The sequence below is a fragment of the Uloborus diversus genome, chromosome 7 (genome assembly GCF_026930045.1).
Source record: "Uloborus diversus isolate 005 chromosome 7, Udiv.v.3.1, whole genome shotgun sequence".
NCBI classification, from domain to species: domain Eukaryota; kingdom Metazoa; phylum Arthropoda; class Arachnida; order Araneae; family Uloboridae; genus Uloborus; species Uloborus diversus.
The window spans coordinates 79,225,534-79,242,844 of record NC_072737.1 but is presented as its reverse complement, the minus strand read 5'-3'; the positions used below and the strand labels follow the sequence as shown (position 1 = coordinate 79,242,844).

The 17,311-nt window shown below is 30.8% G+C and overlaps 1 protein-coding gene across 2 annotated transcripts in view; it reads left to right on the top strand.

The window, feature by feature from the left end:
- Positions 1-17,099, top strand: part of LOC129227015 (phosphoserine phosphatase-like) — a 47,565-nt gene extending 30,466 nt beyond the window's left edge. For both annotated transcript variants that reach the window (XM_054861646.1, XM_054861645.1), the window contains exons 4-6: positions 4,790-4,935; positions 12,869-13,017; positions 14,916-17,099. In XM_054861646.1, the coding sequence (XP_054717621.1) occupies positions 4,790-4,935; positions 12,869-13,017; positions 14,916-15,026 (406 nt within the window). In that variant the 3' untranslated portion in view covers positions 15,027-17,099. The remainder of the gene's footprint in view (positions 1-4,789; positions 4,936-12,868; positions 13,018-14,915) is intronic.
- Positions 17,100-17,311: the final 212 nt, after the last annotated feature.

Here is a 17,311-nt window from a genome sequence, read left to right as displayed (position 1 = left end):
TTAGTACCATCGCAACCTACCATGGCATCCAGTGGAATCCTTTGTTCATTTAGATATGAAACAATGCTATTCACTATGTCTTTGGCTGATCCAGAGTTTGGAGACACGTGGCCAATATAAACGGAATCAGGTTCTTTAATAATAGAATAATGCTCTTCTTTCACTGTTGGCCGAAATTGCTTTGATTCAATCTTATCTACTATATATAAAGTATCATCTTTTCTTCCGTCAAAATAAATACCCCGAACGGAGTCTTGTTTAATGCCACTTTGCAGATCTTTTCTATTTTGGCTCTTTTCTCTCCTAATTTTTTGTCTATCAACAACTTTAGAAGTATCTGTTTCAGTCACTAAGCCAACGTCTTGAAGCACACTGGATGCTATGGCAGCAGTTGCACGATCAGATACGCCGTAACGATCGCTGCTTAGTGCCGTACTTTTCAGCTTAATCCTCATCTGCCACCGGGTTTTCTCCTCTGGGTCGGTTGACTTGTAATCATTATCAGGTTCCCTCTTGACTGAACAACTTGGTTGTTCTTCATTTGAAAGATCAGATTCATCTTTCATGACTGAAATGCACTCAGTAACTTTTCGTTTTAAGGCATAAGCTTTTCTTTGAAATCTTTTTTTCAACCTTTTTGTTTCCTTTTGGTTCAGAGTTCCAATTTTCCCTATGCCATGTTTCCTCCGAAGATATAGAAATCTTTGTTCAGAGATCGGTATCTTTTTAGATTTTTCACGCGTACATTTCATGTAAATTGGACATTCACAAATGTCTAGGGTCTTTTTACAAGTGCAAATAACATTCGTTACGCACTTACATGCAGAGACGTCAAAGAGTTTCCTTGCTTCACTTTTAAATTTATCAATCCTTTCTTTAAACTTTGGTTTTTCCTTGTCTCGGTTGTAAGATCTCATGAAATTGAGACATTTTTTATAGAAGATATCAATTAGCTGAACAATTCTTTTCAGGGAAACTGTAGGAATCGAGGCCTTATCAAAGATACATTTAACTTTTTGCGCCACTATGTCCTTAACAATGGAAAAACTTACTTTCGTGTTATTGACTTTTCTAGCTAACTCAAATCTCTCTTGAAAGCAACTTTGAAGAACATTTTCAGAAGTAGGGAGCTTATTTGTTGGCAAATCTCTCGGGTGGCCAAATATTGGGAACTCAAAGGACTTTCTCGATGGATTCATGTTTGAAACACGTTTAGCAGAGCAAATCGACTTCACACGCACAGCAGAAACATTGAGAAATACTGATGCCAGCACGACTGCTTTATTCATTTAAGTAAGATACCTATAGACACAAGCCAACTAAAAAGCTCATAAATTCAAGATCGTGAGGCGCTAATGGGGCGTATTAGATGCATACACTGTACTGAGCGGCATAAACAAATATAAGTCTCACGGGATTAGAGGGCCATGTGGACAATTTCACAGGCAGGCTAATACTAAAATATCACATTTGTTTTATAAACAAACGTTCTTCCATTAGTATTTCATACAAAACTTACGAGGATCGTTAAACTAAAATGTAAAAAAAAGGCTGAAAAAGGACTTAAAGTTTACATTTTTTCAAACATGTAGGTTTGTTGCGCGATCGAAAGATATTGTTTTATTTCAAAAAGATATTTTTTTTTTGTTTTGAAGTCTTCACTAAACGTAACTTCTCCGTTCTGTAGCCTGAAAAAGTACATTGAACCAAAAATGTTAAAAATTCGGAAAAAAAACCCTGAAATTCTCAACTTTTTCGATTTTTTAGGCTTGTTTCTGAATCAGAAGGTATTATTCGATTTCAAGTTTTTTTTTATTTCTGAAGGCTTTGCCAATCGTAACTTTTCCGTCTTAGAGCCTTAAAAAGAAACATTAAAACAAAATTTTTGAAAAATCATTAAGAAAACACGAAATTTTCCATTTTTTCAAATATTCAGGCTTGTTGCGGGATCGGAAGATATTATCCGATTTTTAAAATTTTTGTTTTGTTTTGTAAGTCTTCACCAATCGCAACTTTTCCACACTATTACGATTCGAAAAAAAAACTTTGTTTTTTTCGTTCCACCCTAGTGTATATATTTTTAATTATTATTATTATTATTACTTGATTTTTTGCATTGAGTTATTTTTGAGTGAAAAATTGAACTTCAGTTTGTTTTTATGAAGCGTTTTTTCATTATTTTCTATTATTAAGTGAAAAAAAAAAGTCTTAAGCCTAAATAACTCTAATATTATTTACTACATCTGAAAAGTCTAAAAATATGAATCAATGTTAGCAGTACACTGCCGTGCTAAGTGCTAAAGTGGTAGCTGAATTCAAAAGGAGAATTTGCTGTTCAAAGTTTTGCGCCTCCATGTATTTGATTCAGATGCAACTTTTTCAGTTTTTAAAAAAATACTTCCCATTGACAAATGACCATAAAACATTGCATTTAGGTAAAATACTTGACAGAGAATCACCTGTTGACTCTAACTCAATTTTGATGAAAATTGCAGATACCACTTTTGTGCTTAGCACGGCAGTACAGTATACCCTCACTTTACATCAGGGTTGGCTGGATTGAACCCAATTGGGTTAGACCCAATGGTTTTTTTTGAAAAAACCGATTTAAAAAAAACTCATGATTTAGCTCACTTTGAGTTTTTTTAAATTTTTTGGGAAGTTTTTTTAAAAAATAATTAACTTAAATACTTTCACAATTTAAACTTCTTTTTTATTTGTTCTTCACCACAGACAATGGACATAAAAAACGAATTTTCAACTTTAATAGTATTTCTTAACGCTTAACGGCATTAAAAAAATACTTCAAAGATTTTAAATCAATACAGTTAACTTTTTTCTTTAACTGGTCAATAAATAACTCAAATTATCTGAACTAAGTCCTGTCATGTCTGATTTTCTCAATATTTGTAGATTATGCAGAGGAAACTACTCTAGCTAAAAGGCTTTCATTTGAATGAATTTCTGCAAACCAACATGTCACAAATCTCGAATAAGCAAGGTATATTTTTTAGAAATTAAGAGGTTTTACAAACGGTCGGACAGAAAACAGAATAGGATGTACAGTATTTTCATTATCTTAAGAAAAAGTTTAATATTTCTTACTCTGTGCAACATAAAATTTAAAGAAATGTGTTGATTAAGCTGGAATTCAGTAAAAAGGTATATAAACTACTTGAGGTTCTACAGTAGTTTCGCATAACAAAATGAAATACAATAAAGTAAAATGCAAAAAAAATGTAGTAATTAAAAACGAACAATAGATTGTATCACTCGAGAAGTAACTTTGCCTTAATTGTTGGTAATCATGAAAACTAAAAAATCTGAAACTTCATCATTCTTGGGTTTTGTCGTCTTTTATACCTTTCTACCGAAAATGCTGAATTTTCCAGCTTTTTTTACCCCAAGACAATTTTTGTGCTTTGTCCATATACTTACGCTACAATATGCTACAAGTACCCCACATTTTCCCTAAAAAAAGACAAAAAAAAAACAACATTTAAAAAAAAACCCAGCTTTAGTTGGGGTTTTTCGGGTTTTATTTAAAAAAACCCTAGGTCCATGGACTTTTTAAAACTCCCCCGGGTTTTTGCCAACCCTGCTTTACATGGGTTCGATTATGCCCGATTTGAAATTTGACACTTTTATTCTGTTTTGCGGTGATGAGTTTTAATTTTATGCAAAGATAGCATTGCAAACAGATAAATTTTCCTCTCTTTCAAAAGCCAGACTCCTGAGATAGCAGGTAACACCCAATAAACTGCATTTTGTCATACTAGTAAGCAAGCTTATTAGTATTACTGGAAACATTTTTTTGCGATTGGTTCCAGAGCTCCTTCCAGAAGTAGTTTCGAAACTTACTGGATGAACAGCTTTTAGAAGTGACAAAAGAGAATGAAACCAACAAGAGTACCCACATCAATGACACACAGCCAAAAGCTTTCATATTGAAAATTTGTAGCCATTCCTTGACGAGGTAAAAGATTTTTCCGATTTATTACTGAAGGAATATACTGTCCTGAAAATGAGGCGAGTGATCACAGAAAGCGTTAATGCCCCACAAAGAACTGCAGCCAAAAATAATTAATTACTGTCAAAAGAATATCATAACCGGCTCTTTTTTTTCTATGACTAAGTTAATTCATGTTTTCTTTATGCACATTTTGAATATGGGCCATATTGAAAATATTCTCATATTTTTTCATAAAAGATTTTCATGTTAAAAAATTTGTATTAAGTTGTACAGTATACTTTGGACTGATATTCCGTGTTAACCATGTTTTCATGTTAAGCTTTTTTGTGTTAAACGTATTTCACTATAATTGTTAAAGTCATCAAAGCAAACTGTATTGTAATATATATATGTCATACCCTGACAACAAAAGTGACATATCTTAAAAATAGCAAATTATTGATTTAAAATTTTAATTTAACACTCATTCCTTCCACAAAACTCTCACAATGTTAGTTTGCATACTGTTGTGTGGTGGCATATAAACAATATACCCCAGTAGTGGTACATGATTTAAATTTCATAATTTAGAACAATTTTGAAATTTTGAGTAGACACTTTTAATTTAGACTACAAGAAACAACCAGTAAGCATAACATCATAAATGTTTTGTGCATACTGTAGTATTGGAGAATAAATCAGTTAAAAGTATTATTGAATAAACCTTAATTTTTCCAATGCTATTTTTTTTTTTAGGTGTATCACTTTTGTTGCTGGGATATAATATGTACCTTGTTCTTTAAGGTTTAAAAAAAAATCAATATGGTATTTTTTCAGGGAACTAATTACAGAATTACATGATCGAGGTGTTCCAGTATACCTAGTGTCTGGTGGATTTCGAGCAATCATTGAAAATGTTGCAAAATGTTTAGACATCCCATCAAAAAATGTCTTTGCAAATAGCCTGAAATTCTATTTTAATGGTGAGCAAATTCACAATTTTGTTTAACTTTGTATCTTCATTTATTTTCTAATTCTATTTTGGTTTGAAGAGCTAAATGCAGCTGCTATATGCTTTTTGTAATGACTTGAAGTTTTAATTATTTACATATTTGCATTTTCTGTGGTGAACCCAGTGCAGAATACAGCTGAGTTGGACAATAAACAAACCACCATTATGAATTTACTCCTTCACAACTAGAAATGAAAACAGTGGGAAAAAAACTGGAAATTTTCCGGAAAAAAATCGGAAAGAAAACTGTTTTCCGAAGAGTTTTATTTCCACTTCAGAAAAATTGAAAAAAAAATTATTTTTTAACTTTTTAGGAAGTTTAATTGAAATTTCCAGCAAAAAGTGATTAGAAATTTCTCATACTTAAATTCTGATGCAATTTCCTCCCCCACCCCCTCCTTGTATGTTAAAATACTTGTCTAACTATGATAATGCAAGTTTTTGTATGATAATATAATTTGCATATAGATTAAAAAAATATTTAATACTTTTTGCAAAAAAATAAAAAAAATAAACCAATATATTTAGTGAAGAATTTTTTTTCCTTCTTCATAAAACAAACAAGCATAACTTTAGTCACGGAACTATATTTCTGCTGACTGTGCGAACCAAATGTACAGGGTGCAGCAAAAAAAAAAAAAACTACGGGCAAGCAATTTTGCATGTAACTTTATCAAAAATAAATAAATTAACAAAGCACAAATAATAATAATATGAGAAGACCTTTAGCAATATATTTGGTTTCAAACTAGCCCCCTTTTAAAGTAAAACAGAGGTGCAACTGATGAAAAATTTCCATTCAAGGGCCGCAAGTCCTTTAATCAATCCTATTCCCTATAAAGCAATTGGTAAAGAGGGTCCAAACTTATGTGTAGTTTAGGGTAGACCTTTGACTCTAAAACAGGCCATACAGTGCAGTGGTGGCTCGTGCCATAATTTAGCGGGTGGGCTCGCTGTATAAAGTTTTCTCAATAATATTAAAACAGATCCAATGGAGAGGACTGCAGTTAGTAATTGCTGAACAATTTAAGATAGTCCTTATTGCAGTTGCTTCATTTCGAACTTCTCTTCTACTTCAAAGTTGAAATTGTTTTAGAAAACTATTCACTTTAGCATATTTTGAAAATTCAAGGTAAACAACCTAAATTTAAAGACAAGACACCCACTCCATGCAACTAGTAATAAACAACACACAGCATTAATTAAACTACTACATTACACTCTTGATGCCAACAGGAGCACATGATCTCGCAGAAGCATTAACTTTCGTTTTAGCATGCTTCCTTATGTCAAATTACGAAATTGGTAACTATTAGTTTCTAGAAGCAGTTTCCTCAATCGCTAGTATATTCTTCATATATCAAAATTAGAATTAGACATCACATTCATAGCATTTTTTAAAACATTTCAATAAAATATGTAATTCTTTGGAATCTCTGTATGCGCTTACTTATTAACCAATAATTATTTTTCATGCCCTTTAAAAAAGTCAAAACACTGAAGAATATTTCAATTTTTTAAAAGATTAAATTTTGAGATCATGAATTCAAAATATGGTTTTTACTATTGCGGATTGCGATAGGAGGAGTTTCTTTTTTCTACTAATGGCTTTTATCGCAAACATAGTTTGAATTCCTGACATCAAAATTCAAATGAATGCCTGGAGCTGGATGCTGGATATTATGTGCTTGAGACTATTTTCGCGTAAAAAGGATTCTGTAAAATCCTGAAAGTCGTTAATAAAAAATTCAAATTCAAGGCACATGGATGCCTGCATTACTGTCAGCCCCGCTTAATCAGGTAAAATCTCGCGGAACCGAATTTATGAATGTAATGTTAGAGATCCCCCCTCCATAGATATAATGTTAGAGAGACTCGCTTAATCGAATAATTTCTTCGGATAATCAAATAATAGTAATCAGCTATCACATATATTTTTGCTGAATTTTTTTTTTAATACGTTAAAAAAAATTAAATAAGAGCAATTACTGACGTATAAACTTAAAATAGCATTTTTCGGCAAACAACGGGCGGGAAAAACAACATTCATTTTCCATCAAAGCATTTCCACTATTCTATCTAGTTTCTTTTATAGTTACCAATGCCATTACCAACAGACAGTCAATAAATAAATTAAAAAAACACAACAAAATATTAACACTGCAGAAAATAATTAATTAATTATTATTGATTCCGCAAAACGCGGCAATTGAATTTAGAAAAGTGTTCTCAAAATACCCTGAGCAAGGAATCCACTATTATGGACTTTCTCCAAAAAATATGAACTGAAAAAAGGTGTCGAAACAAAGATTTAATACCTCAAATTGTAAGTTGCATATTTATAATTTTCATAAGTACTTGTATTATATATACTTAGTTATTGTACTATTTTGTTGATTATTTAGCTTATTTAAAACGCTTTTTAATCAAAAACATTTTTTTTCTATTCCTTAGATATTGATTTATTATTACATTTTAAGCAAAAGTTGTCAACCAAGAAAGATAAATAAAATTTCCCCACTTAATCGAATATTTCTTGGAACCGACGGTATTCGTTTAAGCGTGGCCGACAGTATAAGAATAGAAAAATAAAATCAAAGGCGTACGTCATTCAACGGCTCATAATTGCTCAATTACAGTTCGAAATCGAGAAAAAGCCCACCTAGTGTGAGTGACCTAAAGCAAATAACTTTTGAAATAATTAAACTAGAGCGTTGAAACTCTCTTCATAAAGTTTGAAACAATCTGAAGTTTCAAAATAAACAATAAAAAAAAGTAAATTGTTTGGTCATTTTTGAGGTTATGTGGCCCTACGCCTTTAAGGACTTAAAGCAATGTACCGGATCGAATTGAAATAATTTAGGTTTGTTCCGCCTTAGAGTACTACATAATAGAGAACACATATCGACAAGACCTATTATACAATTAATACTTATTACTTTCGCCAAATATCAGAACAAAAAAGAAAATAAAATAGATCTCTCCCAATTGAAGTTTTTTTGTAAAAGTTTTGGATCAATTCAGAACTTTTCACACTCAAAAACCAATTATTCGAAAACAAACTCTTCATTCAGAAATTCCGATCATATTAGTTCCAAACAGAAAAATAAATAAATAAAAATATGCATGAGATACTGACAGCCGTTTAAGATTAAAGACAAATACAAAAGAAGGACGGTGGAAAACGATAAGAGCACTTTCTTTCATTCAGTGGGCTAGCGGTTTTTTGCCCTTTTTCGACTGTTGTTTCGTACAAGTGACGTGTGGCAAATCTTTCCCCACCTGCTATTGCCCTTCTACGTATTGGGCAAAGCTTTCGGAGGGCTAGGGAGCTGGAGCCCACACAGCAGAAATCGGAGTGACACGGACTTGCCGTTTTGGTGTCTGGTTGAATCGTCGTGATTGGTTCGGAGCGGAGGTGTGGTCATTCTCCGATCTTGCAAGCGCAAACCAGATGGAAAACTTTTCACATTTTAGAAGCGATATGCAGAGTGTTAGTGTAGATTTAAAATGTGTTTCATGTCCCCAATTCGTTGTTTGTTTGTTGTTTTTTTAAATTTTCTAGAGAAATACTAAACGTTATTTTGACATGATCTATTTAGTTGTGTACAAGTTTTCTGGGTGAGCCTGGCCCACCGGGCCCATAGTGACAAGCCGCCACTGATACAGTGTAAAAAAAGTGATTGAGGTCTAGCGAGTAGAGTGTCCACTCTAAAGAAGATATCATGTTTAAAACAATTCGCTATGCAAAACTATTGTCTTTTTGGCTGTATGAACTGGTGTGGAGTCAAATTGAAATGTCCATTCTACATTGCTGTGCTGAAGTGCTCTTAAATCGACAGAAGTAAAACAACTTCTAAAATGTCCTTCTGGTATACTTTTTGATTCATTTTATAACCCTCATCCACAAAAAAAAAAAAAAAAAAAAAAAAAAAAAAAAAAAAATTGTTGCTTGTGCTGATTTCATCACAGACAAAGCCTGACTTCGGATTTTGGTGATGTTTCACTAAAATGTTCACTGTTCGTTTTTGTACATTTTCTGGACATCGACTATAATTTCTAAGCCTTTTGAAGCGGCATACCGCTTCAAATACTGTTTTTCAAGGCACAACAAGCAAACAAACCGTCATTCTACTTGCTTAAAAAACTTTAAAATATCAAGTCTTTTGCTTAAAATTGTAAGAAAACCAGAAAACAATACATGAACTAGGAGATACAGTGTAAATTATTTTCTAATAAAGTGAGAGACAAAAATGAATAAGACGCTCATTAAAATGAAATTACTTTATTTCTAATCGATGATGCAATCTTTGTCCAAGTTTTTTTTTTTGCTGCACCTTGTATGCTGCCGTGCCAAGCACAAAAGTGGAATCTGCAGTTGAGCTCAAGCAGAGAGATTGTGTTTTAAAGTTTGGCTCTTCCATATATTTGGTTCACTTCTCTCTTTTTTTTTTCAGAATTTATAAAAAAAAATAGTATTTGATGACCCTTAAGCATTTTATTCATTAAATAAAATATGAAACAGAAAAAAACTTGGTTATAATAACTCAGTTTTTTTCAAAAGTGTAGGTATGACTACTTTTACTACTGTGCTTAGCATGGCTGTATGAATAAACTGAAACTCCATTTAAGTTCTGTATCAGCTTTAGAAACCATTACACAGTTTTGGTTTGGGGTTTCTGTGGGAAAGGAAAAGAAAAACCAATTTAGTTTTGATTTGGACTTAAACTAGATTGGAAAAAATCAAAACTCAATAGCTTTTAAGATAAATAAATACCTTTGTGCTGAATAGTAAAGTCAGAACAAACAACGTTTGTTTGTTCTGACTTCAATAGCTTTTATTTTCAGATAGTAAAGTTACATTGTAATTAAGGGAAATCATACTTATTTTTCTTTCAGACAATATCAATCATGTTTGAAAGTCAAAAATTATAATTATGATTTCAAGTTTCCAAGGCAATCTAGAATAGAAAATATAATTGTTATTATTAGACACATATTACTCAATATTATTGTTTGAACGACAACTTGACTTATTTCTCGTGTTTGATCAAGAAAGCTCTCAGTTATAAAACAAAAAGGTTTTTTTTTCCTAGTTAAACTTACTTTTATGTGTATTTCTGTCAAGTAGAAAAAGAAGATATGTTGATTGCATATATTTTTTAATGCTTAACCCTTTATATGTTCCAAGAAATATGGAGCTATTAAGAAACCCTATTTTTATTCATAAAAAAATCAATTTTTCAATTTTTTCCAATTTTTCCTGAAAAAACCCCGGTAAAAAACCGTTTTTTTTTTCCACCACTTCAAAATTTCCGGAAATTTTACATCTCTATTCACAACACAAGACAATTCTCACCACACTATACCTTTATGATGTCACATATACAACAATCAATTGATACCCCCTCTGCCACAGTATCCCCACCACAACTAACACAGTTAGCTCTCCATATACAGGAGGTTGATATGCCAAACCCCAGTCTTGCGTAATATAGACGAACAAGCTAATGGTGTTCGCAGAAATTTTTTGGCTCTGCAGAAATTTTTTCAAACTGCTAACGTTGATTTAAAAAAAGAATTTTTTTTTCTTTTTTTTTAAAAGGGAATTTAAAAAAAAAATTCCAGTTTATTTCTGTTAAAGCCTTTCTCCAAAAGCCTTTTAAAGCACATGTGTGAAAAGAATAATGGTTTTGGCAGTTTTCTTCAGTTGGTGAAAAATAAGCAAACTATATGTTATTGCAAAAAATAAATAAATAAATAAAAAATGATTAAGGCTTTTTTTTGGTCTCTTTCATATTTGAATATAAATTTAATTCTTTATTCAAGGGTAAGTTAGGCAAAAGAATTATTTGCAGAAAATTTTCCTGTTATTATTACTGTTCGCAGAAAGCTTTTCATTTCATCTAAGTCTGCCAAACCCTGCATGAATGTTTCGTTTCAGTTATAAATTGAGGCTGCGAGAAGCAAAGGGATGTAAGTGGCAAAATTCAAAATTTGAGATAACCAGTACACATGGTAGGTGAACCTCTCCTCTGTCTTGGGACAAGAGATTGTACTAGTTGCCCTGGTAGTTACTACTATACAGCATGATTTAGAAGAAAATTTCAATGAAAGCCTACCTAGGATGTTATCTTTAAACGCGTTTGACTTGAAAATGTCCACTTACATCCCTTTGTTTCTCACTGCATCAATTATACAATAGATACCTCTTAAAACACATTTTAAACATCAGAATTTGCTATGATAGAAAACTTCATCAAATTAAACTCTGCAAATCAGGCAGAATAAAGAGATTACAGTCAACTCCTGATTATGGGTGGTGCGGATTATCTGCTTCCATTCACACTTTCAAAAATGATTTTTTTTTTCAAGGATGTTAAACTGTATGTAGATAAATGCAAACATTTTACTTTAACAAGTATAAAATCTATTTTTAGACATTACTATTTCTTACTTCCCCCTTCCTTCTAATGCCATCAAACCTTCCAAGCTCAGCAAAACCTGACTAGCATATTGGTTCTATTACGTTTTTGTGGCGCAAGAGTGTTGATGGGATATGTTGCTTTACTGACTAGTAGAAACCTGGTTTTTAGATCTGCACTACTAGCTGCTTTAGACTACCATGCTCACTGATTTTTAAATCTATGCTGCTTACGCATGTAAACAAGTGACTGACCCAGTCTTACTCGAAAAAATTCCCGTCCTACATACATTTTTTGTGTGACCTAGCTTAATTTGTTTTAAATAAACCCATTTGCAGGATTTGCTTGTGTATGTGTGCAATCTGTTTGTAATAATGAGAGATCCTTTTTTAATTCCTATGAATATTTTTACATTCGCTGTTATCGTTTCAGCTGTAGTTCAAACGTAAGTAAGTGTATTTGATTTTTTAAAAGCTGTTGCTTACTCTAGTAACTTTTTAAAAAATCATTTTGCGGATTATACACGGTTACCGTGCTGCTCTATTCTGCAGATAAGGAGTTTGCTGTAGTCAGTTTTGCTGTTGCAAAAACTCCGATTGTATCTATTTTTTTTAATGATGGTTACAATTTAATATTGATCTGGGAAATGGTGCAATTCTTTCTAAAACCTAAGTTATGCGAATTTTTTTTTTGTAACAAAAATCTTTTAAAAACAATAAAATCTTTTATAAATCTTTCAATATGACCAAGTTTAATAAGAAAGCTTATAGTTCATAGTTGTGCTGATACACTGTTCAACTTTTTCCTACAAGAAATATTAAATATCTAATTATTTATAATGTCTAATTAATGAAATTGCAATATTCAAATCTTTAAGATTCTTTATTAAACAAAAATGTGAACAAAGCTCTGTATGCACATACTGAGAAATAAAAAATGTGACTTGGTTTTTGTCCTGAAAGTAATACAATTTTAAGCAGTTTAATCTTTTCTTACAGTATCTTGCTGATTATTACGAATTTCAGATAGTTTTCTAATTTTGAGTTGACAACACTAAGATTCCAACAAAAAGGCATTGCTGTATTGAATCGTGGCTATTCGAATGTTCGTCTGCCGTCAATGTTTAGTTTAGAAATGTGCTGTCTTTTTACACATTTTTAATGTACATATGTTCCATTTTCAAATTAAAGTTCTAAGAAGTTTGAAATGTTAAACTTGTTTTTTAAATGGAATAGAATTAGCTCTCCCATTTGTATACAAGCTATTTTGTTAGTGAATTCAACACTGATTGACAATTATTTCTTCATTGTGTTACTTATATAAATAAATGTGTTACACCAAAAAAAAAAAAAAAACTAAAATCAAGTTTTGCTGTATTCAAATTTTAATTAAAGTAATTTAAATATTTATTGGAAGCATTTTAATGCACCAGATGTGTTACTCTGCTGATCTAACATCTTCCTTTTTCTCTCTTTACAGGAGATTATGCTGGTTTTGAGGAAAATGAACCTACTTCTCATCAAGAAGGAAAAGCAGAAGTCGTTGCTTATTTAAAACATAGGTTTGGGTATCGAAGACTGGTCATGGTTGGTGATGGTGCAACAGATTTGGCTGCATGTCCCCCAGCTGTAAGTTTTTATAACAAGCATTTCTTTTTAGTTTGTCTAAATTTTATAGCAATGGAACCTTTTTGATTTCTCCATAGTAACATCAAGCTGCTTATTTTTATTCCTTTGAAATTGAGCTGTGTGTGTATTTTACCAAAAGCAAAAACTTAATATTTTTCTTTGTATTAACAGTTCATTTCCTTGTCCCTATGATAGAAGTAGTTTAAGTCACTTTTAAGAAATGCAATTCAAAAGCTATTTTTTTTTTCGAAATGAAAGTCCTATCTGACAATACCAGAAAATATTTTTGTTCGAAAAAATTTAATAGTTTTTGTATGCTGCTTAAATATTCACTAATTTTTATATTAGAAATTTTTTACTACATCCATAAATTGCTTTCATTCAGGGGAGGGGGGAAACCTTGGTGAAATTTCAATAGTACTATTGTAATTTGATATTTGTTTTCATATTATTAATTTTAATAAGAAATGTAATTTTGTTGTAAGAAGTTTCTGCTATAGAATAGTAAATTATTATTTTATTAGAAGTAAAATAAGGTAAAAATAAAAGCAAACAATTTTAAAATATATTGATATTAAATAAGTATCCTCATATTATCCATATATATCCATGGTATACAGGGTTACTGCAAATGATTCATTCATTTTCAAAATACTATATATCCAAAAGTATTGCACATACAACAATGAAGAATGTATGAAAATAACCACAAGCTCACCAGAATTTGGAATCAAGTAAACGAAGTGGTAATACAAGTTTAGTATTTTTTTAAATGGCAACAAAACAAAAAAAAAAACTTTTAGTTTTTTTAACAATACGCATGATGTTCATCTGTTCTTGCAACTCTTGCAGTGCTTTGGGGGCACATTAATGACTTTGTTCATGTACCCCCACTACCAAAAGTGTTAGAAGAACTTAAGGATAGCATTGCTGCGGTTGTGATGACAATTACCGGAACAACGCTACATTGTGGGAGGTTTACCCTACTATGTGTGGGGAAAGTTACCCTACATACTGCTCATAACTGCTGAATGAATGCTATCCTTGAGTTCTTCTAACACTTTTGGTTGTGGAGATAGATAAACTAAGTTATTAATGTGCCCCAAAAGCACTGCAAGAACCTGTTGCTCAGATTCTGGGAGGTTTTGGGAGGAGGGGCAACCGCCCCCTCTACTTTTTATTGTTAATTTATTTATTTTATTTTCCAACTTAGAAACCAACACTAGAAATTATTAAAAAAAAGCAGAAATGTCAAAATTTTCAGAACATAATTATTTGTTTTATTTTGTATATCTGTTAATGAAACGTTATTTAGCACAAGCAATAACTTTTAGTTTATGTTTTTTTTTTGATATTAGTAAACCAATTGTTTTACTAAAGAAAGTCATCCTTGTTTAATAAAACTATTACCAACTGTTTGTGACACCTCAAAATACTTCGGAGTAGATAATGTAAGTATAGTTTACTTCCAAGTGTTTCTTCAGAGAAAGTGATTGTGTACAAAATTCATCAAAATCCGAAGAAAAGCTCAAGTTAAGTTGTTAGACTTACATCAATCTCCACTTATCTGCTTCAATATTCTCAAAACCAGCCTAACAAAATTGTGTGCTTTTTTCTTTTCTTTTTTTATATATTTTTTTGCTGCTGCTAAAAGTCCCATGACTTTGAGTTATTTATTTTTTTTGCCGCCCCCCCCCTTTTAAGCTCATATTGCCACCACTGGACTAGTTAAATGAAAAATAGAATAAATAAAACATAAAAAGAAAATTAAACTGTAATTATTGCATTTAGTATTTTTTTTTTTAAATGGGTTTATCATTACAAGTTTCAATGTATACAAAGGTTAAGATATTAGATTTATACAGTTCAATGTTTTTTGAACAAATTGTATTTTTCAGGATGCTTTTATTGGATTTGGAGGAAATCAAGTTCGTGAAAAAGTTAAACAAGGGTCAAAATGGTTTGTCATGAGTTTTCATGAGTTGACTGCAGAGTTACGAAGGAATTAAATTTAAGTACAAGACAATTACAAATTTATTTTTGGTGCTAATAACAAATGTATATATTGTACAAAAGTATTAAGAAACTAAGCATTTAAATGTAATTGGTATTTTCTTGATTATTTTTATAATGCATAATGAAGAATATGTGATGATATTTTTGGAAATCATTGATAGAAAAATCAGATTGTTAGTTGTTGTGTTTAGGTAAAACACATACAATTTTATAATGTCTCAGAAACTTAACTACATAATAAAGTTCAATATTCAAATCTTCAAAAAATTCTTCAAGTACTCGTTTGGCTTTAAATATCCTTGGAAAAATTAAATTCTTCCAATTTTGCATCGAAGAGAGCCCAGGTGCCTCCATCTGGTGAGGAAACTGGGTGTCAAAATTCTTGTGGTACCAGCATCTGCCGCTAGTGGTACTACATAAAAGAATGGATGTTATATAGGGGGATCACAGTGTCTGCAAAAGACAAAGCCTCTAATGCAGAATCATCAAAAAGAAAGAATCTTCAAGTCATATTTTTCATTCTTAATTTGTTTAATAGCTTTTATGTAAAATTTATGGTTAAAAAAATAGAAAATCTTATCACGTTTTTAGCGTTTTTTTGCCCATCTCTCTAAAAGATCTTTATATGATGCTGCCAAGAACAGCTCAAAACCTATTTCCTAATATATTGTCACATAATACACACATAAGAAGTATTCTTGTTAGAAATATTCACATGAAAAAGTTCACTTAAGAGTGGTTCTTAAGAACCTAAGGAAAGGTAGATTTCTATCTTATACAGTACCCCGCTCTTGAACTATATAAAGAGGGAAGAGAAACCAATAAGAACGTTGTTTTTAAGCCATATCACCAATCCTAGTATGTTAATATATATATATGTTATATATATATTCATCTTTAAGACACTAACTTGCTCCCTTTTAACTGTGAAAGATTATATATATAGCTAAAGATAAAAAACATTCATTTATTATTCTTTCTCAACATTTATCTCTGAATGCCTAAATTTTCCAGAATACTCTTAGATTTTTACTTTTAGTTGTATTTATAAAAGTTTTTATGAAACTAAAAGCACAATTAAAAAAAAATGTATTTTAATGAATGATGACTTGATCTGTTATGTTGCAAGAAGTTTTTTTTTTTTATAATTGTGAAAAAAATTTAAATAAATAAATTTCTGAAAAGTATCATATCTGCTAAGTAGATTACTATTCAGCTGCATTTTTCATTTTTAATAACTTTAACTCATGTTTCTATGCATATACATACAACAACTTTATTTTCTAATCTCTAAATTAATTTGTAACTTTTATCGTGTTAAGGAGAAAATCATTGGGGGAAAAAAGCGCCAAATATTATTTTCTACAATTTCTAAGCTACCAAATGTTTTTTAAGTAGAAAATGGAAACTTGCTTCGTCAATGAAATTAGTTTGAGTTCTTTATTGTTACATAACTTAATTTAGTATTGTATTGAGGAAAATCTGTATTAAAGTTGTAACTTTTAATTTGTTTAGATTTTTAAATGAAGTTGTTCAGTGCATTGTGTGTTTTCTTTTGAAATTCTGTTTTATGTATATTTTGTACACACTTACTGAACTTCAATAATTGGTTTAAGTTATAGCTTCTATTTTTTATGTAAATTATACTACTGTGCAGTATTTATTACTTCTATAGCATTAAAAAAAAATAAGTAAATAAACTTCAAATTGAAACGCTTTTTTTCTTTAAAAATTGAAAGTTTTGTTGGAATTTACTTTTTTTTTTTTTTGTGTTTGAGAGTTGTCTAATCATACTGATGAAAAATGTTTTTAATATATTTCTAAAAAATAAAATAGAGCCAAAATCTCTTACATAAAGTTTATAAATTAGTGTTACTCATGTACAAAAGAATATTAACTCTCTATTTTGTAAACAGTTTACATCACAAATATTTTATAAAAGATTCTTATTTTTGCTGTTGCTTTATAAAAATCTTTTTAGGCATGTTTTGTAGACTTGTTGCCATGTTTTGATGTAAATTTACCTTTGTATCACCAAATAAAATGTTATTGTTAAACTCTTGAAATTGGTATGTGATTTGTTGTTTTCACGTTTTTTAATTTGTGTTGCCTGTAGAAAAAGTCATACCCACCAAAAAAAAAAAAGGTAGTTCAGAAACATTTTGTGCTAAAAATGTTTGTGACTTGTGCATTCATTCACAGTTCATACATATTAAATGATTAAGATAATGTGGAGCCTTGAGCTCTTATTGTTCTTAAACAGTCTTGAACTTTTATT